At 44.3% G+C, this 23118-nt stretch overlaps 4 protein-coding genes across 36 annotated transcripts in view; all 4 read right to left on the bottom strand.

The window, feature by feature from the left end:
- LOC143325917 (protocadherin gamma-C5-like) overlaps positions 1 to 23118 on the bottom strand; it is a 280430-nt gene that overhangs the window by 53100 nt on the left and 204212 nt on the right. Inside the window, exon 1 of one of the 33 annotated variants that reach the window (XM_076739303.1) lies at positions 18078 to 21195. The exons of 26 other annotated variants lie outside the window; for them this stretch is intronic. In XM_076739303.1, coding sequence (XP_076595418.1) covers positions 18078 to 20510 — 2433 coding nt within the window. In that variant the 5' untranslated portion in view covers positions 20511 to 21195. Of the gene's footprint in view, positions 1 to 63; positions 2795 to 2863; positions 5356 to 5844; positions 8799 to 15026; positions 18058 to 18077; positions 21196 to 23118 lie in introns of those variants that run through there. 6 more of the 33 variants (XM_076739332.1, XM_076739341.1, XM_076739328.1 and 3 more) reach the window with 6 other exon arrangements.
- Positions 1 to 23118, bottom strand: part of LOC143325938 (protocadherin beta-16-like) — a 59190-nt gene that overhangs the window by 7543 nt on the left and 28529 nt on the right. The gene's annotated exons all lie outside the window — the stretch shown is intronic.
- LOC143325930 (protocadherin beta-16-like) overlaps positions 1 to 23118 on the bottom strand; it is a 164908-nt gene that overhangs the window by 137296 nt on the left and 4494 nt on the right. The gene's annotated exons all lie outside the window — the stretch shown is intronic.
- Positions 11588 to 14432, bottom strand: LOC143325939 (protocadherin gamma-A10-like). Its single transcript, XM_076739361.1, has 2 exons — positions 13978 to 14432; positions 11588 to 12690 (listed from the first exon to the last, which is right to left on the bottom strand). Exons 1-2 carry the CDS (start codon positions 14289 to 14291, stop codon positions 11871 to 11873), a joined length of 1134 nt encoding a protein of 377 aa, XP_076595476.1. The 5' UTR covers positions 14292 to 14432; the 3' UTR covers positions 11588 to 11870.

Below are 23118 nucleotides of genomic sequence, written 5' to 3'. Positions count from 1 at the left end.
GCACTGAATAAAAAAAGAATGGGCACACGGGTTTCAAAGAAAGAAACAAGAGGCTGATCTCACCTCTGTGAGTATATTCTCTGACTCTGTCTTATGTCTTGGCACCGTCCTGGTGGCACTATGGTCAACACTCAGGGTGCTCTGACTGAAGGGTCGGGAGCACTTCATATCACTCTTCCGGGAGTCAGTAGTTCCGTACACCTCATAACTGAGCGCCTGCTTCAACGTGCCGGTACCTCCTACGTCTGCGTAAAGGGGCGGGTAATACGGAATAACTGGAAGATTCCCACTGGATTTGTAAGCAAGGCGCTCGCGTCTCCATCTGTAGATTTTCACTGATATAATAACCACCAAACACGTGATGAAGAGGAAGGAAACTACAGCCAAAGCCAGCACCAAGTAAAAAGTCAGGTTGTCATTGTACTCCTTGTCGTGTGGAAAGTCAGTGAACCCCGACAGCACTTCAGGGAAGCTGTCCGCCACCGCCACGTTAACAATGACTGTGGCTGAACGAGAGGGCTGCCCGTTGTCCTCCACTATAACAGTCAGTCTTTGTTTGACTGCATCTTTATCAGTCACTTGGCGGATCGTTCTTATTTCTCCATTCTGTAAGCCCACTTCAAACAGCGCCCTGTCTGTGGCTTTCTGCAGTTTATAGGAGAGCCAGGCATTCTGTCCAGAGTCCACATCAACAGCCACCACTTTGGTCACCAGATAGCCCACATCTGCCGAACGAGGCACCACTTCAGCCACCAGAGAGCCACCAGTCTGGACTGGGTACAGGACCTGAGGGGGGTTGTCGTTCTGGTCCTGGATCTTTATTTTCACTGTCACGTTGCTGCTGAGTGGAGGAGAGCCTCCATCCTGCGCTTTGACGCGAATGTGGAACTCTTTCGTTTGTTCATAGTCAAAAGAGCGCACAGCAAGTATCTCTCCACTCTCTGCATTCACTGAAAAATAAGCGGAGGCTGACATACCATTCAGGTGGCTATCTTCAAGGAAATAGGAAATGCGCGCATTGTTTCCAGAGTCCTGGTCAGTGGCTTTGACAGAGAGGAGCGACATGCCAGGTGAATTATTTTCAGGAATGAAAGCGGTCAGAAATGGCCGTGGGAAAATTGGAGCATGGTCGTTTACGTCAGATATTCTTAGATTAATGGTCTTGTTTGTAGAATAAGAAGGGAATCCCTCGTCCATTGCTGTTATTGTTATATTATACTCCGGCATTGTTTCACGGTCTAAAACATCGTCAGACATCAGGCTATAAAAATTAGTCGACGATGACTTGATTTTGAAAGGCAAATCTGGGCTAATAAAACACTTAACTTGGCCATTTTTTCCTGAGTCCAGGTCTTTAATGTTGAGCATTGCTATAATAGTATCTGGAGCCGAATCCTCTGGTATGGGATTGGAAAGGGAAATAATGCTTATGATAGGGGCATTATCATTTAGGTCGGTCACCTCTATGAGGACTTTGCTTGTGTCTCCCAACCCTCCTTTGTCTGTGGCTTCAATATCAATTTCATAATGTTTAGCTTTTTCGTAATCTAACACACCAATTACGCTTATCTCCCCGGTATGAGGATCCATATTAAAGAGGGATGATGCACTATCGGTGTGCTGGGAGAACGAATACACGACCTCATCGTTCGCTCCTTTATCATTATCAGTGGCACTGACTGTTAAAATAACAGTGCCTCGAGACGCGTTTTCGGGAACTGTAACTGTGTAACCAGACTGACTGAACACTGGCGCATTGTCATTTGCATCCAAAACAACGACATTTATTTTGACAGAACCCGATTTCTGAGGATTACCACCGTCAAATGCTGTCAGAGTTAGTTTATGCTCTTCTTGCTTTTCTCTGTCAAGCGACGTGTGAAGAACCATTTCAATGTATTTGGTTCCATCAGGACGAGAGACAACATTTAATTTGAAATTATCGGTAGGGTTGAGTTTGTATGTTTGAATAGAGTTTTGTGCCACATCGGGATCTCTGGCACTCTCCAGCGAATAGCGAGCACCCGGTGAGGCAGATTCACTAACCTGGAAACTGTATTCCTTTTTAGAAAAATACGGAGCATTATCATTAATGTCTGTAATCTCTACATCAATCCGATGCAACTCCATTGGATTTTCGAGGATGATTTGGAAATGAAGAGAGCAGGGAGACACCTGCTTGCACAATTCTTCTCTGTCTATCCTTTTAGCCACAACTAAAGTTCCTTTCTCTGCATTCAGACCTATGTACTCACTGTCGTCCTCGGTAAATATCCTAGCCCGCCCAGACTTCAGCCGCTTAACATCCAAGCCCAGGTCCTGAATGATATTTCCCACAACCGAGCCTGTCGACATCTCCTCAGGTATAGAATAACGGACCTGTCCGAGAGCCATTTCTGCGACACAAATGCAGAGAAGCAGCGGCATCCATGACGAGGATTTTTTTTCTGCCACACAACAAAGGACGCTCGTCATGACGAAAGCTTTGGCAAAATCCGAAAGGAAAAACAAATCGCCTGTTCAAAATCTGACCAAATATTTGATCATGAGCTCATAGTTGAGATCGGTGGCTGGCTTTGTCAGGCTACCGGTTCCGATTAAAATAGAGCTATGATAACGCCCCAGACAGACAGAAGAGGGAGGATTTCACTCAGGAAAAATGGTCTTATTTTCCTCACACTAACCAACAGCGGCACTTAGGGACGACAAAAGAAATTGCAGAAATAGCTGTATAAATACAGATTGAGATAGATAGATAGATAGATAGATAGATAGATAGATAGATAGATAGATAGATAGTGTCCCTGTCCATGGTCCTGAATATTAGAAGTGGTTGTGTATCGTTTCTTATATGAAGTCTAACCTCTAAAGGAGAGTCTGGTTCATCCAGGATGCTCTTCTCACTCTGTAGCCGCTGCATCGTCCCTGTTGAACTGGGGTCCATTATCAACACGTTCTGACTACCAGCTCTGCCGAACTTACAGTCACTCTTTCTGGAGTCTGTCGTCCTGCACACCTCGTAATTGTACACGTGTGGGAGAGTCCCTGTCCCCAAAGTGTCTGAGTAACGTGGTGGATAATATGGAATCACAGGCAGACTGGAGTGATAGAGGACGCGAGACTGTCTCCATCTGTAGATTTTCACTGATATAATAACCACCAAACATGTGATGAAGAGGAAGGAAACGACAGCCAAAGCCAGCACCAAGTAAAAAGTCAGGTTGTCATTGTACTCCTTGTCGTGTGGAAAGTCAGTGAACTCCGACAGCACTTCAGGGAAGCTGTCCGCCACCGCCACGTTAACAATGACTGTAGCTGAACGAGAGGGCTGCCCGTTGTCCTCCACTATAACAGTCAGTCTTTGTTTGACTGCATCTTTATCAGTCACTTGGCGGATCGTTCTTATCTCTCCATTCTGTAAGCCCACTTCAAACAGCGCCCTGTCTGTGGCTTTCTGCAGTTTATAGGAGAGCCAGGCATTCTGTCCAGAGTCCACATCAACAGCCACCACTTTGGTCACCAGATAGCCCACATCTGCTGAACGAGGCACCATTTCAGCCACCAGAGAGCCACCAGTCTGGACTGGGTACAGGACCTGAGGGGGGTTGTCGTTCTGGTCCTGGATCATCATTTTCACTGTCACGTTGCTACTGAGTGGAGGAGAGCCTCCATCCTGCGCTTTGACACGGAAGTGGAAATCTTTGATCTGCTCGTAGTCAAAAGAGCGCACTGCATGGATGACTCCACTATCAGCACTGACCGACACATATGAGGAGACTGGCACTCCGTTAACAGAGGAGTCCTCCAGGATGTAAGAAACACGCGCATTCTGGTTCCAGTCAGCGTCTGAAGCTTTGACTGTGAATATAGAGAGACCTGGTGTGTTGTTTTCTACAATGTAGGCCTCATATGAGCTCCTCTCAAAGACAGGCGCGTTGTCATTGACATCAGAGATCTGTAAGGTGAGAGTGACGCTGCTGGAGAGGGAGGGGACTCCTTCATCAGAGCAGGTCACAGTGATATTATACTCAGAGGCTCTCTCTCTGTCCAGATCACTGTCTGTCACTAAACTATACAAATCATTTGTTGTTGACTTCATCACAAAAGGAATATTGTTATTGATACTGCACTGGACCTTGCCGTTTTCACCAGAGTCCGCGTCATCAATATTAATCATCGTCACAACAGTGTCGGATTTTGCATCTTCTGATATCACGTTTGATTTTGAAATTATATGGATATCGGGTTTATTGTCATTGACATCAATGACGTCAATCATTACTTTACAGGAGTCAACTAGTCCTCCATCATCACTCGCACGAATGTTTATTTGAAATGTTCGAGCTTTTTCATAGTCAACATTTCCTTTCAGCCGAATTTCACCACTTTGATCGTTGACTTCAAATAACCCACGGGCATTATCTAATATGCTCGAAATAGAATAAGTGATTCTACCATTAGATCCATGATCTGCATCAGTTGCTGTTACTGTCGCTACAACTGTTCCGACTGGTACATTTTCTTTAATAGAGGCTTTATAAATAGGTTGCGTAAAAACAGGAGCATTGTCATTAGCGTCTAACACGGTGATGAGAATCTGCATTGTTCCTGACATCTGCGGCTCTCCTCCATCCACCGCTGTCAGCACTAAAGAAAGGTGTTCATTTTTTTCTCTGTCGAGTGGTTTTTCTAACACCATTTCGACATTTTTCGTCCCATCAGCTTGATCATATAATTTAACTACAAAATTGTCTGTCGGTTCGAGTTTATATGTTTGTAATCCATTTGAGCCAACATCGGGATCAACTGCCCGGTCTAATATAAATTTAGCCCCACTGGCAGCGGATTCACTAATCTTAAATCTGACGTCGTTCTTCTCGAAGGATGGAGGGTTATCATTAACATCCGTGATTTCAATAGTAACACTGTAGAATTCCATCGGATTCTCTAATATAATCTTGAAATGCAAAGCACAAGGCGTCGTTTGTCCACAGAGCGCCTCTCTGTCTATCCTGTCTTTGATGAGGAGGACTCCTCTTTCGTTGTTCAGCTCGATATACTGGTCACTGTCTCGAGTGAAAATGCGAGCTTTACCCGATTTTAGTCTTTTTACATCCAAGCCAAAATCCTTTGCCATGTTGCCTACAAGAGAACCCTTTGGCATTTCCTCGGGAATTGAGTAGCTGACCTGTCCGAGCACCGAGCTGAGAGAGAGGACCGACAAAAACAACAGTACTTGCCGTCTCATTGTTCTGTCCAACGTTATCCCAGAGTAAAGCAAGTATGGCTTTTGGGTTGCTGCCCTCCGATGTTTTTCACTCAACGCCGAGTTAAAAGCATATTCCGAAAACGAAAAAATATATCCCGTTCTGTATCTCTGGCAAATTCCAGACAGTGCGCGTTGCTTCTGTTTCTTTCTCTCTCTCTCGAAAATAAAGACAAGATGGGAGGTACAATGAATCTGAGGAAAATCTAATACAGACTGGCCAACAGCGGCGCTGTGAGTTCATAAAATAACATTGCATGTGAAATGTGTAAAACAAATCGAGAAGCCAAGGTTAAGGATGAAAAGAGGAAGAAAATATACGAGTGGCCATTAGTGTTTGAGACAACAGCTACTGGATGAAAAAAAATGTCACCTTAATGGGGATAAATGGAGATGCAAAATTTTGAGAAGATGGATTGTATGAAAATATAACAGTCAATTTAAACAGACACCTGAAGTTCAACTGGAAAAATAAATGGTTTTGAATATGGAGTCATGTCCCTCTCCAAGGTTCTGAAAATAGGAGGAAAGTAATTTAAAGCGTAGCTTCGAGGGACAGATAACTAGCAATTTCTAACCTCCATAGGAGAGTCTGGTTCATCCAAGATGCTCTTCTCACTCTGTAGCCGCTGCATCGTCCCTGTTGAACTGGGGTCCATTATCAGCACGTTCTGACTACCAGCTCTGCCGAACTTACAGTCACTCTTTCTGGAGTCAGTCGTCCTGCAAACCTCGTAATTGTACACGTGTGGGAGACTCCCTGTCCCCAAAGTGTCTGAGTAACGTGGTGGATAATATGGAATCACAGGCAGACTGGAGTGATAGAGGACGCGAGACTGTCTCCATCTGTAGATTTTCACTGATATAATAACCACCAAACATGTGATGAAGAGGAAGGAAACGACAGCCAAAGCCAGCACCAAGTAAAAAGTCAGGTTGTCATTGTACTCCTTGTCGTGTGGAAAGTCAGTGAACTCCGACAGCACTTCAGGGAAGCTGTCCGCCACCGCCACATTAACAATGACTGTAGCTGAACGAGAGGGCTGCCCGTTGTCCTCCACTATGACAGTCAGTCTTTGTTTGACTGCATCTTTATCAGTCACTTGGCGGATCGTTCTTATTTCTCCATTCTGTAAGCCCACTTCAAACAGCGCCCTGTCTGTGGCTTTCTGCAGTTTATAGGAGAGCCAGGCATTCTGTCCAGAGTCCACATCAACAGCCACCACTTTGGTCACCAGATAGCCCACATCTGCTGAACGAGGCACCATTTCAGCCACCACAGAGCCACCAGTCTGGACTGGGTACAGGACCTGAGGGGGGTTGTCGTTCTGGTCCTGGATCATTATTTTCACTGACACGTTGCTACTGAGTGGAGGAGAGCCTCCATCCTGCGCTTTGACGCGGAAGTGGAAATCTTTGATCTGCTCGTAGTCAAAAGAGCGCACTGCATGGATGACTCCACTATCAGCACTGACCGACACATATGAGGAGACTGGCACTCCGTTAACAGAGGAGTCCTCCAGGATGTAAGAAACACGCGCATTCTGGTTCCAGTCAGCGTCTGAAGCTTTGACTGTGAATATAGAGAGACCTGGTGTGTTGTTTTCTACAATGTAGGCCTCATATGAGCTCCTCTCAAAGACAGGCGCGTTGTCGTTAACATCAGAGATCTGTAAGGTGAGAGTGACGCTGCTGGAGAGGGAGGGGACTCCTTCATCAGAGCAGGTCACAGTGATGTTGTATTGAGACGCTGTCTCTCTGTCTAACTCACTGTCTGTCACTAAACTGTAGAAATAATTGGTTGTAGACTTCATCACAAAAGGAATATTGTTATTGATACTGCACTGGACCTTGCCGTTTTCACCAGAGTCCGCGTCATCAATATTTATAATTGTCACAACAGTTCCGGGTTTTGCATCTTCTGATATCACGTTTGATTTTGACATTATATGGATATCGGGTTTATTGTCATTGACATCAATGACGTCGATCATTACTTTACAGGAGTCAACTAGTCCTCCATCATCACTTGCACGAATGTTTATTTGAAATGTTCGAGCTTTTTCATAGTCAATATTTCCTTTCAGCCGAATTTCACCACTTTGATCGTTAACTTCAAATAACCCACGGGCATTATCTAATATGCTCGAAATAGAATAAGTGATTCTACCATTAGATCCATGATCTGCATCAGTTGCTGTTACTGTCGCTACAACTGTTCCGATTGGTGCATTTTCTTTAATAGAGGCTTTATAAATAGGTTGCGTAAAAACAGGAGCATTGTCATTAGCGTCTAACACGGTGATGAGAATCTGCATTGTTCCTGACATCTGCGGCTCTCCTCCATCCACCGCTGTCAGCACTAAAGAAAGGTGTTCATTTTTTTCTCTGTCAAGAGGTTTTTCTAACACCATTTCGACATTTTTCGTCCCATCAGCTTGATCATACAATTTAACAACAAAATTGTCTGTCGGTTCGAGTGTATATGTTTGTAATCCATTTGAGCCAACATCGGGATCAACTGCCCGGTCTAATATAAATTTAGCCCCACTGACAGCGGATTCACTAATCTTAAATCTGACGTCGTTCTTCTCGAAGGATGGAGGGCTATCATTAACATCCGTGATTTCAATAGTAACACTGTAGAATTCCATCGGATTCTCTAATATAATCTGAAAATGCAAAGCACAAGGCGTCGTTTGTCCACAGAGCGCCTCTCTGTCTATCCTGTCTTTGATGAGGAGGACTCCTCTTTCGTTGTTCAGCTCGATATACTGGTCACTGTCTCGAGTGAAAATGCGAGCTTTACCCGATTTTAGTCTTTTTACATCCAAGCCAAAATCCTTTGCCATGTTGCCTACAAGAGAGCCCTTTGGCATTTCCTCGGGAATTGAGTAGCTGACCTGTCCGAGCACCGAGCTGAGAGAGAGGACCGACAAAAACAACAGTACTTGCCGTCTCATTGTTCTGTCCAACGTTATCCCAGAGTAAAGCAAGTATGGCTTTTGGGTTGCTGCCCTCTGATGTTTTTCCACTCAACGCCGAGTTAAAAGCATATTCCGAAAACGAAAAAATATATCCCGTTCTGTATCTCTGATGAATTCCGGACGGTGCGCGTTGCTTCTGTCTCTTTCTCTCTCTCTCGATAATAAAGACAAGATGGGAGGTACAATGAATCTGAGGAAAATCTAATACAGACTGGCCAACAGCGGCACTGTGAGTTCATAAAATAACATTGCATGTGAAATGTGTAAAACAAATCGAGAAGCCAAGGTTAAGGATGAAAAGAGGAAGAAAATATACGAGTGGCCATTAGTGTTTGAGACAACAGCTACTGGATGAATAAAATAGCACATTAATTGGGATCAATGGAGATGCGAAAATCCGAAAAGATAGATTGCATGAAAATATAATAGTCAATTTAAACAGACACCTGAAGTTCAACTGGAAAAATAAATGGTTTTGAATATGGAGTCATGTCCCTCTCCAAGGTTCTGAAAATAGGAGGAAAGTAATTTAAAGCGTAACTTTATGGGACAAAGAGATAACTAGCAATTTCTAACCTCCAGAGGAGAGTCTGGTTCATCCAAGATGCTCTTCTCACTCTGTAGCCGCTGCATCGTCCCTGTTGAACTGGGGTCCATTATCAGCACGTTCTGACTACCAGCTCTGCCGAACTTACAGTCACTCTTTCTGGAGTCAGTCGTCCTGCAAACCTCGTAATTGTACACGTGTGGGAGAGTCCCTGTCCCCAAAGTGTCTGAGTAACGTGGTGGATAATATGGAATCACAGGCAGACTGGAATGATACAGGATGCGAGACTGTCTCCATCTGTAGATTTTCACTGATATAATAACCACCAAACACGTGATGAAGAGGAAGGAAACGACAGCCAAAGCCAGCACCAAGTAAAAAGTCAGGTTGTCATTGTACTCCTTGTCGTGTGGAAAGTCAGTGAACTCCGACAGCACTTCAGGGAAGCTGTCCGCCACCGCCACGTTAACAATGACTGTAGCTGAACGAGAGGGCTGCCCGTTGTCCTCCACTATAACAGTCAGTCTTTGTTTGACTGCATCTTTATCAGTCACTTGGCGGATCGTTCTTATCTCTCCATTCTGTAAGCCCACTTCAAACAGCGCCCTGTCTGTGGCTTTCTGCAGTTTATAGGAGAGCCAGGCATTCTGTCCAGAGTCCACATCAACAGCCACCACTTTGGTCACCAGATAGCCCACATCTGCTGAACGAGGCACCATTTCAGCCACCAGAGAGCCACCAGTCTGGACTGGGTACAGGACCTGAGGGGGGTTGTCGTTCTGGTCCTGGATCATCATTTTCACTGTCACGTTGCTACTGAGTGGAGGAGAGCCTCCATCCTGCGCTTTGACGCGGAAATGGAAATCTTTGATCTGCTCATAGTCAAAAGAGCGCACTGCATGGATGACTCCACTATCAGCACTGACCGACACATATGAGGAGACTGGCACTCCGTTAACAGAGGAGTCCTCCAGGATGTAAGAAACACGCGCATTCTGGTTCCAGTCAGCGTCTGAAGCTTTGACTGTGAATATAGAGAGACCTGGTGTGTTGTTTTCTACAATGTAGGCCTCATATGAGCTCCTCTCAAAGACAGGCGCGTTGTCATTGACATCAGAGATCTGTAAGGTGAGAGTGACGCTGCTGGAGAGGGAGGGGACTCCTTCATCAGAGCAGGTCACAGTGATGTTATACTCAGAGGCTCTCTCTCTGTCTAAATCACTGTCTGTCACTAAACTATAAAAATTATTTGATGTTGATTTCAACAAGAAAGGAATGTTTTCATTTATGAAACACTGAACTTTACCATTTTTTCCCGAGTCTGGGTCTTGGATGTTAATCATTGTAACGACTGTGTTGGGGTTTGCACTCTCTGTTATAATTGCTGATTTTGACATGATTTTAATAGTTGGTTCATTGTCATTTATGTCAACGACATCTACAATCACTTTACAGGAATCCGTGAGTCCTCCATTATCCATTGCGCGGACATTGATCTGAAAATTTCTTTTCTTTTCATAATCTAAACGTCCCGTCAGCCTAACCTCGCCATTGTCTTCATTTATCTCAAACATGTGTCTGACGTCATCCAATGTATTTGTGATCGAGTACGTTATTTTACCATTTAAGCCATGATCAGCATCTGACGCACTGACAGTAGTAACGATCGTACCTTTGGCAGCATTTTCAGCTACAGTGCCTTTATATATCGGCTGTGTAAAAACAGGAGCATTGTCATTCGCATCTAACACTGTGATGAGAATCTGCATTGTTCCTGACATCTGCGGCTCTCCTCCATCTAAAGCCGTTAACGCCAAAGAAATGAACTCGTTTTTCTCTCTGTCCAGAGGCTTTTGTAACACCATCTCAACATTCTTTGTACCATCGGCTTGGTTGTGCAGTTTCAGCACGAAATTATCACTTGGCTTAAGGAGGTAACTTTGGAGCGTGTTGGTACCTACATCCAAATCCACAGCTCTCTCTAAAACAAATTTTGCCCCGACCACTGCGGACTCACTAATTCTGAATTTAATGTCGCTCTTCTCGAAAGATGGTGCATTGTCGTTGATGTCTGTAATTTCAACTGTTACACTGTAAAACTCCATAGGATTCTCTAAAACAATCTGAAAATGCACAGCACACGGGGTCGTATCGCCACACAACGCTTCTCTGTCTATTCTCTCTTTGATAAGGAGGACCCCTCTTTCGCTATTAAGCTCGATGTATTCTCTGCTATCACCAGAATAAACACGAGCGTTACCCAACTTCAGTCGTTTAATGTCTAAACCTAAATCCTGAGCTATATTACCGACCAAAGATCCTTTCGCCATTTCCTCCGGAATAGAGTAGCTGACCTGTGCGAAGACTGAGCGAAGGGAGAGGATCGAAATAAACAACAGTACTTGCCGTCTCATTGTCTGAAAATATCTCGACAAGAAGAAACAGTAACCACGTAAAATCCGTCAGAAAGATGGACAGTCGTTCGATTGAAATAGGAAGCAACAGTAATCCTGAAATGTGGAGTAGAACAATGACAGTTTTGCCTCGTCGTGTATATCCGTCCCTTTGCCGAAGACAATGCAGTCTGCGCCTGTCCCTTCTCTCTCTTACAACGAAATGAAGAGGCGGTACTGCTGTAAATATATAATAACTGCAAGAGAGTGGACAACAGCGGCCCATTGAGTTCAGAGAGTAAAACTGCAGAGACGTGTGGTGAGAGGTAGAAAAACTTAAGATATAACGTAAAAATATCGACACTGAATTTTAATACTGTGTGGTCCTTGATGAAAATTATTTAATTATAGTGCAGTGGAAAATTTGGACTAAAGACACACACACACACACACACACACACACACACACACACACACACACACACACACACACACACTTCAAAAGACCTCTAGATCTGCATTATGGGGTGAAAAAAGATAATTTTTTTCTGTCGCTCTTAATTACATGAATGTATAAATCGTCCATTTTGCTCTCCAAGGTGCTGAAATATGAGCGTCCAATCGAAATGACCAAAATGCTGATACATTTGGTTAAAGTGTTTGATCATAACAAGTAATTAGGGAGAGCATGTGGGATGCAACACATTTCTAACCTCTAAAGGAGAGTCTGGTTCATCCAGGATGCTCTTCTCACTCTGTAGCCGCTGCATCGTCCCTGTTGAACTGGGGTCCATTATCAACACGTTCTGACTACCAGCTCTGCCGAACTTACAGTCACTCTTTCTGGAGTCAGTCGTCCTGCAAACCTCGTAATTGTACACGTGTGGGAGAGTCCCTGTCCCCAAAGTGTCTGAGTAACGTGGTGGATAATATGGAATCACAGGCAGACTGGAGTGATAGAGGACGCGAGACTGTCTCCATCTGTAGATTTTCACTGATATAATAACCACCAAACACGTGATGAAGAGGAAGGAAACGACAGCCAAAGCCATCACCAAGTAAAAAGTTAGGTTGTCATTGTACTCCTTGTCGTGTGGAAAGTCAGTGAACTCCGACAGCACTTCAGGGAAGCTGTCCGCCACCGCCACGTTAACAATGACTGTAGCTGAACGAGAGGGCTGCCCGTTGTCCTCCACTATGACAGTCAGTCTTTGTTTGACTGCATCTTTATCAGTCACTTGGCGGATCGTTCTTATTTCTCCATTCTGTAAGCCCACTTCAAACAGCGCCCTGTCTGTGGCTTTCTGCAGTTTATAGGAGAGCCAGGCGTTCTGTCCAGAGTCCACATCAACAGCCACCACTTTGGTCACCAGATAGCCCACATCTGCTGAACGAGGCACCATTTCAGCCACCAGAGAGCCACCAGTCTGGACTGGGTACAGGACCTGAGGGGGGTTATCGTTCTGATCCTTGATCATGATTTTCACTGTCACGTTGCTACTGAGTGGAGGAGAGCCTCCATCCTGTGCTTTGACGCGGAAGTGGAAATCTTTGATCTGCTCGTAGTCAAAAGAGCGCACTGCATGGATGACTCCACTATCAGCACTGACCGACACATATGAGGAGACTGGCACTCCGTTAACAGAGGAGTCCTCCAGGATGTAAGAAACACGCGCATTCTGGTTCCAGTCAGCGTCTGAAGCTTTGACTGTGAATATAGAGAGACCTGGTGTGTTGTTTTCTACAATGTAGGCCTCATATGAGCTCCTCTCAAAGACAGGCGCGTTGTCATTGACATCAGAGATCTGTAAGGTGAGAGTGACGCTGCTGGAGAAGGAGGGGACTCCTTCATCAGAGCATGTCACAGTGATATTATACTCAGAGGCTCTCTCTCTGTCCAGATCACTGTCTGTCACTAAACTATAAAAATTATTTGAAGTTGATTTCAACACGAAAGGAATGTTTTCATTTATGAAACACTGAACTTTACCATTTTCTCCCGAGTCTGGGTCTTGGATGTTAATCATTGTAACGACTGTGTTGGGGTTTGCACTCTCTGATATAATTGCTGATTTTGACATGATTTTAATAGTTGGTTCATTGTCATTTATGTCAACGACATCTACAATCACTTTACAGGAATCCGTGAGTCCTCCATTATCCCTTGCGCGGACATTGATCTGAAAATTTCTTTTCTTTTCATAATCTAAACGTCCCGTCAGCCTAACCTCGCCATTGTCTTCATTTATCTCAAACATGTGTCTGACGTCATCCAATGTATTTGTGATCGAGTACGTTATTTTACCATTTAAGCCATGATCAGCATCTGAAGCACTGACAGTAGTAACGATCGTACCTTTGGCAGCATTTTCAGCTACAGTGCCTTTATATATCGGCTGTGTAAAAACAGGAGCATTGTCATTCGCATCTAACACTGTGATGAGAATCTGCATTGTTCCTGACATCTGCGGCTCTCCTCCATCTAAAGCCGTTAACGCCAAAGAAATGAACTCGTTTTTCTCTCTGTCCAGAGGCTTTTGTAACACCATCTCAACATTCTTTGTACCATCGGCTTGGTTGTGCAGTTTCAGCACGAAATTATCACTTGGCTTAAGGAGGTAACTTTGGAGCGTGTTGGTACCTACATCCAAATCCACAGCTCTCTCTAAATCAAATTTTGCCCCGACCACTGCGGACTCGCTAATTATGAATTTTATTTCGTTTTTTTCAAAGGTTGGTGCATTGTCGTTGATGTCTGTAATTTCAACTGTTACACTGTAAAACTCCATAGGATTCTCTAAAACAATCTGAAAATGCACAGCACACGGGGTCGTATCGCCACACAACGCTTCTCTGTCTATTCTCTCTTTGATAAGGAGGACCCCTCTGTCGCTACTAAGCTCGATGTATTCTCTGCTATCACCAGAATAAACACGAGCGTTACCCAACTTCAGTCGTTTAATGTCTAAACCTAAATCCTGAGCTATATTACCAACTAAAGAGCCTTTCGCCATTTCCTCCGGAATAGAGTAGCTGACCTGTGCGAAGACTGAGCGAAGGGAGAGGATCGAAATAAACAACAGTACTTGCCGTCTCATTGTCTGAAAATATCTCGACAAGAAGAACCAGTAACCACGTAAAATCCGTTCAGAAAGATCGACAGTCGTTCGATTGAAATAGGAAGCAACAGTAATCCTCAAATGTGGAGTAAAACAATGACAGTTTTGCCTCGTCGTGTATATCCGTCCCTTTGCCGAAGACAATGCAGTCTGCGCCTGTCCCTTCTCTCTCGTACAACGAAATGAAGAGGCGGTACTGCTGTAAATATATAATAACTGCAAGAGAGTGGACAACAGCGGCCCATTGAGTTCAGAGAGTAAAACTGCAGAGACGTGTGGTGAGAGGTAGAAAAACTTAAGATATAACGCAAAAATGTTGGAATTAAATCATAATGCTGTGTCGTCCTTGATGAAAATTATTTAATTACAATGCAGTGGAAAATTTGGACAAAATATACACACACATGCACGCACGCACGGTCACACGCGCGCTCACTCGCTCACACTCTCTCTCTCTCACACACACACACACACACACACACACACACACACACAGACTTCAAAAGACCTCTAGATTTGCATTATGGGGTGAAAAAAGATAATTTTTATCTGTCGCTCTTAATTACATGAATGTATAAATCGTCCATGTTGCTCTCCAAGGTGCTGAAAAAGGAGCGTCCAATCGACATGACCAAAATGCTGATACATTTGATTAAAGTGTTTGACCATGACAAGTAATTAGGGAGAGCATGTGTGATGCAACACCTTTCTAACCTCGAGAGGAGAGTCTGGTTCATCCAGGATGCTCTTCTCGCTCTGTAGCCGCTGCATCGTCCCTGTTGAACTGGGGTCCATAATCAGCACGTTCTGACTACCAGCTCGGCCGAACTTACAGTCACTCTTTCTGGAGTCAGTCGTCCTGCAAACCTCGTAGTTGTACACGTGTGGGAGAGTCCCTGTCCCCAAAGTGTCTGAGTAACGTGGTGGATAATATGGAATCACAGGGAGACTGGAGTGATACAGGACGCGAGACTGTCTCCATCTGTAGATTTTCACTGATATAATAACCACCAAACACGTGATGAAGAGGAAGGAAACGACAGCCAAAGCCAGCACCAAGTAAAAAGTCAGGTTGTCATTGTACTCCTTGTCGTGTGGAAAGTCAGTGAACTCCGACAGCACTTCAGGGAAGCTGTCCGCCACCGCCACGTTAACAATGACTGTAGCTGAACGAGAGGGCTGCCCGTTGTCCTCCACTATAACAGTCAGTCTTTGTTTGACTGCATCTTTATCAGTCACTTGGCGGATCGTTCTTATTTCTCCATTCTGTAAGCCCACTTCAAACAGCGCCCTGTCTGTGGCTTTCTGCAGTTTATAGGAGAGCCAGGCATTCTGTCCAGAGTCCACATCAACAGCCACCACTTTGGTCACCAGATAACCCACATCTGCTGAACGAGGCACCATTTCAGCCACCAGAGAGCCACCAGTCTGGACTGGGTACAGGACCTGAGGGGGGTTGTCGTTCTGGTCCTGGATCATTATTTTCACTGTCACATTGCTACTGAGTGGAGGAGAGCCTCCATCCTGCGCTTTGACGCGGAGGTGGAAATCTTTGATCTGCTCGTAGTCAAAAGAGCGCACTGCATGGATGACTCCACTATCAGCACTGACCGACACATATGAGGAGACTGGCACTCCGTTAACAGAGGAGTCCTCCAGGATGTAAGAAACACGCGCATTCTGGTTCCAGTCAGCATCTGTGGCTTTGACTGTGAATATAGAGAGACCTGGTGTGTTGTTTTCTACAATGTAGGCCTCATATGAGCTCCTCTCAAAGACAGGCGCGTTGTCATTGACATCAGAGATCTGTAAGGTGAGAGTGACGCTGCTGGAGAGGGAGGGGACTCCCTCATCAGAGCAGGTCACAGTGATGTTATACTCAGAGGCTCTCTCTCTGTCTAACTCACTGTCTGTCACTATACTATAGAAATTACTAGATGTCGATGTGATTGCAAATGGTATATTTTTATTAATTGCACATTGGACCTTCCCGTTTTCCTCCGAATCAGGATCATTTACAGCCATAACAGCTACCACTGTGTTGGAACGAGAATCTTCTCCGATTGAATTTGATGATGAAATCATATTAATAACGGGACTGTTGTCATTAATGTCACCGACATCAATGACCACTTTGCTTGAATCAGATAAACCGCCTCGGTCCACTGCCTCTATATCAATCTCATATTTTTTGGCTTTTTCATAATCGATAGGCCCATTCAATATAAGACGACCATCTTCAGTAACGTGGAATAATTTTGAGATGCTCCTCATGCTGTTTCCTATTACGTAGCTAACCTCTCCATTCGAGCCTTTGTCTGCATCAGAAGCACTCACCTCTGTAATGAGCGTTCCCGTGACGGAGTTCTCTTTTACACTCGCTTTGTAAATGTTTTGCGTAAAAACAGGAGCGTTGTCATTAGCGTCTAATACAGTAACATGAATCTGCATCGTCCCAGACCTCTGCGGTTCTCCTCCATCTACAGCCGTTAATAGCAATGATGCAAACTCCTGTTTCTCTCTATCTAGAGGTTTCTGTAAAATCATTTCCACCTTTTTGCCGCCATCAGACTGACTATGCAATTTAAGCTTAAAGTTGTCATTGGGCTTCAGTGTATAGCTCTGAAGACCATTCAGTCCGATATCAGGGTCTATCGCTTTCTCCAGCATGAACTTAGAGCCGATGACTGCGGACTCGCTTATTTCAAACCTTCTCTCTTCCTTTTCAAATACGGGAGCATTGTCATTAATATCTGTGATTTCGACAGTAATCGGGAATATTTCTATTGGGTTTTCTAAGGCAACCTGAAAATGCAAAGCGCAAGGCGTTGTCTGGCCACAGAGAGCTTCGCGGTCGACTCTCTCTTTGATAACGAGGAGTCCTTTTTCCTTGTTAAGACTAATGTATTCTGTACTGTCTCCTGTGTAAATGCGAGCTTTGCCCGCATGTAGTCGTTTCACATCTAAACCTAAATCCTGAGCTATGTTACCGACCAAAGAGCCTTTGGGCATTTCCTCGGGAATAGAGTAGCTGACCTGGCCGAGCACTGAACTGAGACTGAGGACCGAGAAAAACAACAGTACTTGCCGTCTCATTGTTCTCTCAGGCACATCCGTCGAGCCAAAGTAACGATTTGTCCTGCTTTTTGCAATCTGCGTAATTGACGGAAATAAAAAATACGGTCTGGTCTGTTTAATCAACGTTTCACGATCAAATTATTCCAATTCGATATTCCGTGTATGGTGCTTAATCCTCTGTCGAATGTGCGGTATGCTTCGGAGTCTTTCTCCCTTGTGCGAGTACAGGGGACGTCCCAGCACATAAATAGAAATTTAAATGCAGAGACCCTGGTCAACAGCGGCCCACTGAGTTCACAATACGAAACTACATGTGTTAATTTCTTTTTTTTTTTTTTTTTTTTTTTTTTTTTTTTTTTACTTCTGAGCCCTATGGCCGCTGAATAAACAACCATCAATAAAAGACGGCCGTTGCGGTTATATGGAAGAAAATAAAAATTACAAATAGCACAATATTTTCCCTGAGTCATGACAACAAACACTGACTTAATACAAAGGCAATCACCTGCAGTGTGAACGAAGGAGAAAAACGTTAAGGTAAAAGAGAAAAATAGTACAAAGAAATAAAACAGAGTATGTTCTTTCGCTGTCCAAGGTACTGAAAAGGTATTGACAATATTTGACAAAACTGAAAAATAAAATAAAATAAAAGTATGAGTGTGATTATCAGATTTGTATCATTCTAACCTCCAGAGGAGAGTCTGGTTCATCCAGGATGCTCTTCTCGCTCTGTAGTCGCTGCATCGTCCCTGTTGAACTGGGGTCCATTATCAGCACGTTCTGACTACCAGCTCTGCCGAACTTACAGTCACTCTTTCTGGAGTCAGTCGTCCTGCACACCTCGTAATTGTACACGTGTGGGAGAGTCCCTGTCCCCAAAGTGTCTGAGTAACGTGGTGGATAATATGGAATCACAGGCAGACTGGAGTGATACAGGACGCGAGACTGTCTCCATCTGTAGATTTTCACTGATATAATAACCACCAAACATGTGATGAAGAGGAAGGAAACGACAGCCAAAGCCAACACCAAGTAAAAAGTCAGGTTGTCATTGTACTCCTTGTCGTGTGGAAAGTCGGTGAACTCCGACAGCACTTCAGGGAAGCTGTCCGCCACCGCCACGTTAACGATGACTGTAGCTGAACGAGAGGGCTGCCCGTTGTCCTCCACTATAACAGTCAGTCTTTGTTTGACTGCATCTTTATCAGTCACTTGGCGGATCGTTCTTATTTCTCCATTCTGTAAGCCCACTTCAAACAGCGCCCTGTCTGTGGCTTTCTGCAGTTTATAGGAGAGCCAGGCATTCTGTCCAGAGTCCACATCAACAGCCACCACTTTGGTCACCAGATAGCCCACATCTGCTGAACGAGGCACCATTTCAGCCACCAGAGAGCCACCAGTCTGGACTGGGTACAGAACCTGAGGGGGGTTGTCGTTCTGGTCCTGGATCATTATTTTCACTGTCACGTTGCTACTGAGTGGAGGAGAGCCTCCATCCTGCGCTTTGACGCGGAAGTGGAAATCTTTGATCTGCTCGTAGTCAAAAGAGCGCACTGCATGGATGACTCCACTATCAGCACTAACCGACACATACGAGGAGACTGGCACTCCGTTAACAGAGGAGTCCTCCAGGATGTAAGAAACACGCGCATTCTGGTTCCAGTCAGAGTCTGTGGCTTTGACTGTGAATATAGAGAGACCTGGTGTGTTGTTTTCTACAATGTAGGCCTCATATGAGCTCCTCTCAAAGACAGGCGCGTTGTCATTGACATCAGAGATCTGTAAGGTGAGAGTGACGCTGCTGGAGAGGGAGGGGACTCCTTCATCAGAGCAGGTCACAGTGATATTATATTGAGATGCGACCTCTCTGTCTAAGGCTACTTCTGTAACAATGCTGTAAAATCCATTCATTGTGTTCTGTATTTTAAACGGAATGTCATCATTAATATTGCACTTCACCTCTCCATTCCTCTCAGAGTCAGGGTCATTTACGGTTAGCATAGCAATGACAGTATTCTCAGGTGAGTCTTCTAAAATTGTGTCAGATTTAGAGAGTATTTTCAACTGAGGGCTGTTGTCATTTACATCTGTAACATCAATTAAGATCTTACTGGAATCAGAGAGTCCTCCATTATCTATAGCTTCGATATTAATTTCGAAGAGCTTCGCTTTTTCATAATCTATTTCACCGATTAGGATAACCTCTCCTGTTTTTCTATCGATCTGAAATAGGTCAGATAAACGACGCTTGCTATTTGAAATGGCGTATGATATTTCTCCATTCGAACCTCCGTCCTTGTCAGAGGCACTAACAGTTATAACACTGGTTCCCCTTGAGGAATTCTCGGTTATTGTTGCTTTGTATACGGACTGAGTGAAAACCGGTGCATTGTCGTTTGCATCCAACACGTTGACAGTTATCTGCATTGTACCTGACATACGCGGCTGTCCGCCATCTGTGGCTGTTAATAACAGTGATATCTGTTCCTGGTGCTCTCTATCGAGAGGTTTCTGCAGAACCATCTCCACCTTTTTAATTCCGCCCGCTTGATTCTCTAATTTCAATGCAAAGTTATTTGTTGGATTTAACGAGTAGCTTTGGAGATCGTTTGTACCAATGTCAGCATCGACAGCTTGCTCCAGTACAAATTTAGACCCAATGACTGCTGACTCGCTGATTTCAAAACGTTTCTCGCTGGACGCAAAGCTGGGAGCGTTGTCGTTTATGTCTGTGATTTCTATTGTTATGCGAAACAATTCCATCGGGTTTTCCAAAATCATCTGTAAGTGTAACGCACAGGGCGTCGTTTCTCCACACAACGTTTCTCTGTCTATTCTCTCTTTGATAAGGAGGACGCCCCGCTCTCTATTCAGCTCGATATATTCTGCACTGCCTCCCGAATGAATACGAGCTCTACCCGATTTGAGTCTTTTAAAATCCAAACCTAAATCCTGAGCTAAATTACAGACTAATGAACCTTTCTCCATTTCCTCCGGAATGGAGTAGCTGACCTGCCCGAACACCGCCGTGAGAGAGACGACGGAGATGAACAACAGTACTTGCCGTTTCATTGTTTTGTCGGTGCAGTCCAGTCTCATTTTAACAAAACTGTAATCCATAAGAATATTGTCACAATTTCCGATCGTGCATCAAGGAGAAGATCCACAAAATACTAACAGCTTCCCATGTCCGTGAGCAGTTTTCTATTTAAACGAGGACAGGCGGTTCGTGCCTGTTTTATTGTCTACCAGGACAAAATCTAAAGGGGAGGTACAGTTGTCAGTCCTGTCGAAGACTGCCACACTCTGGCCAATAGCGGCCCTTTCTGTTCAGTACACCAAACAGCAAATATTGGAAAAGAAGGATGAGAAATATAGTTGGCTACAGGAAAACAACCAAAAACGTTTTATTCTTATTCTTATGTAACAGTACTACTAGTAGTATTTGATTAGACTCAGTACGATCTTGGTTTAAGTCAGCAACATCATTGTTTAATTACAGATTTATCTAAATTAGTGTTTTAAGTAAAATCTAACAACAGACAGTGTCATCTGACAATTTAGTGAATAGATGACATTATCTTCAATGGCTGAAAGCTAAATAAAGACAAAATTAACCACAAAGAGCAAAACCTAGCTCTGTACACACACCACTTTGTTGACTACCGAAGCTCTGTGCAGCTCCACAAATATGAAAACAGCTCTTGTATCAGAAAAAGAAAGATGACAGGCACGGAATGAAGAGACAATGGTGCCATGAATTAAAAAAAAAAAAAAAAAAAAAGTGTTAGATTAGTAAAGTATTAAATGTAAGCATAGCAGTCTAACCTCTAAAGGAGAGTCTGGTTCATCCAGGATGTTCTTCTCACTCTGTAGTCGCTGCATCGTCCCTGTTGAACTGGGATCCATTATCAGCACGTTCTGACTACCAGCTCTGCCAAACTTACAGTCACTCTTTCTGGAGTCAGTCGTCCTGCACACCTCGTAATTGTACACGTGTGGGAGAGTCCCTGTCCCCAAAGTGTCTGAGTAACGTGGTGGATAATATGGAATCACAGGCAGACTGGAGTGATACAGGACGCGAGACTGTCTCCATCTGTAGATTTTCACTGATATAATAACCACCAAACACGTGATGAAGAGGAAGGAAACGACAGCCAAAGCCAGCACCAAGTAAAAAGTCAAGTTGTCGTTGTACTCCTTGTCGTGTGGAAAGTCAGTGAACTCCGACAGCACTTCAGGGAAGCTGTCCGCCACCGCCACGTTAACAATGACTGTAGCTGAACGAGAGGGCTGCCCGTTGTCCTCCACTATAACAGTCAGTCTTTGTTTGACTGCATCTTTATCAGTCACTTGGCGGATCGTTCTTATTTCTCCATTCTGTAAGCCCACTTCAAACAGCGCCCTGTCTGTGGCTTTCTGCAGTTTATAGGAGAGCCAGGCATTCTGTCCAGAGTCCACATCAACAGCCACCACTTTGGTCACCAGATAGCCCACATCTGCTGAACGAGGCACCATTTCAGCCACCACAGAGCCACCAGTCTGGACTGGGTACAGGACCTGAGGGGGGTTATCGTTCTGATCCTGGATCATTATTTTCACTGTCACGTTGCTACTGAGTGGAGGAGAGCCTCCATCCTGCGCTTTGACGCGGAAGTGGAAATCTTTGATCTGCTCGTAGTCAAAAGAGCGCACTGCATGGATGACTCCACTATCAGCACTGACCGACACATATGAGGAGACTGGCACTCCGTTAACAGAGGAGTCCTCCAGGATGTAAGAAACACGCGCATTCTGGTTCCAGTCAGCGTCTGAAGCTTTGACTGTGAATATAGAGAGACCTGGTGTGTTGTTTTCTACAATGTAGGCCTCATATGAGCTCCTCTCAAAGACAGGCGCGTTGTCATTGACATCAGAGATCTGTAAGGTGAGAGTGACGCTGCTGGAGAGGGAGGGGACTCCTTCATCAGAGCAGGTCACAGTGATGTTATACAAAGACGCTGTCTCTCTGTCCAGATCACTGTCTGTCACTAAAGTATAAAAATTATTTGATGTCGACTTAATAGTCAAAGGAATGTTATCGTTGATAAAACAGTGAACTTTACCGTTTTCATTTGAATCCGGGTCTTGAACGTTCATCATCGCTACAACAGTGTTCAGCTTAGAGTGTTCAGCTATCATGTTTGACTTCGACATTACATTAATCGTTGGTTTGTTGTCGTTCATATCAACCACTTCAACAATGACTTTACATGAGTCTGTTAGTCCCCCATCATCACTTGCACGTATGTTAATATGATAGTTCCGTGCATTTTCATAATCAATATTTCCTATCAATCTGATTTCACCACTGTCTTCGCTTATCTGAAACAGTGTATGGGCTTGATCTAAACTGTTTGTAATTGAATACTTTATTTTACCATTCAGTCCATAATCTGCATCTGACGCAGTGACGCTGGTGACAGCCGTCCCTGCTGGGGCATTTTCAAAAACAGTGGCTGTGTAGGTTGTCTGTGTAAAAACAGGTGCATTATCATTGACATCCAACACCGTGATCAAAATCCGAATTGTTCCTGACATTTGCGGCTCTCCTCCATCAAAAGCTGTCAAAACTAAAGATATCAACTCTTCCTTCTCTCTGTCAAGAGGCTTCTGTAAAACCATTTCAACCTTTCCTCTTCCATCACCTTGACTGTCCCGTTTTAATACAAAATTATCAGTCGGCTTA

This window comes from Chaetodon auriga, chromosome 9 (assembly GCF_051107435.1).
Source record: "Chaetodon auriga isolate fChaAug3 chromosome 9, fChaAug3.hap1, whole genome shotgun sequence".
Lineage (NCBI taxonomy): Eukaryota > Metazoa > Chordata > Actinopteri > Chaetodontiformes > Chaetodontidae > Chaetodon > Chaetodon auriga.
This window is presented reverse-complemented; position numbering and strand designations above follow the sequence as displayed.

Bases quoted from the DNA above. Each gene is read 5' to 3' on its own strand.
- LOC143325939 (XM_076739361.1), bottom strand. From the start codon at position 14,291: ATGAGACGGCAAGTACTGTTGTTTATTTCGATCCTCTCCCTTCGCTCA. The intron at 12,691-13,977 runs GTTTTACAGTGT...TCCACTCAGTAG, and splicing joins GTTTTAGAGAATCCTATGGA to CAACGTGACAGTGAAAATCA.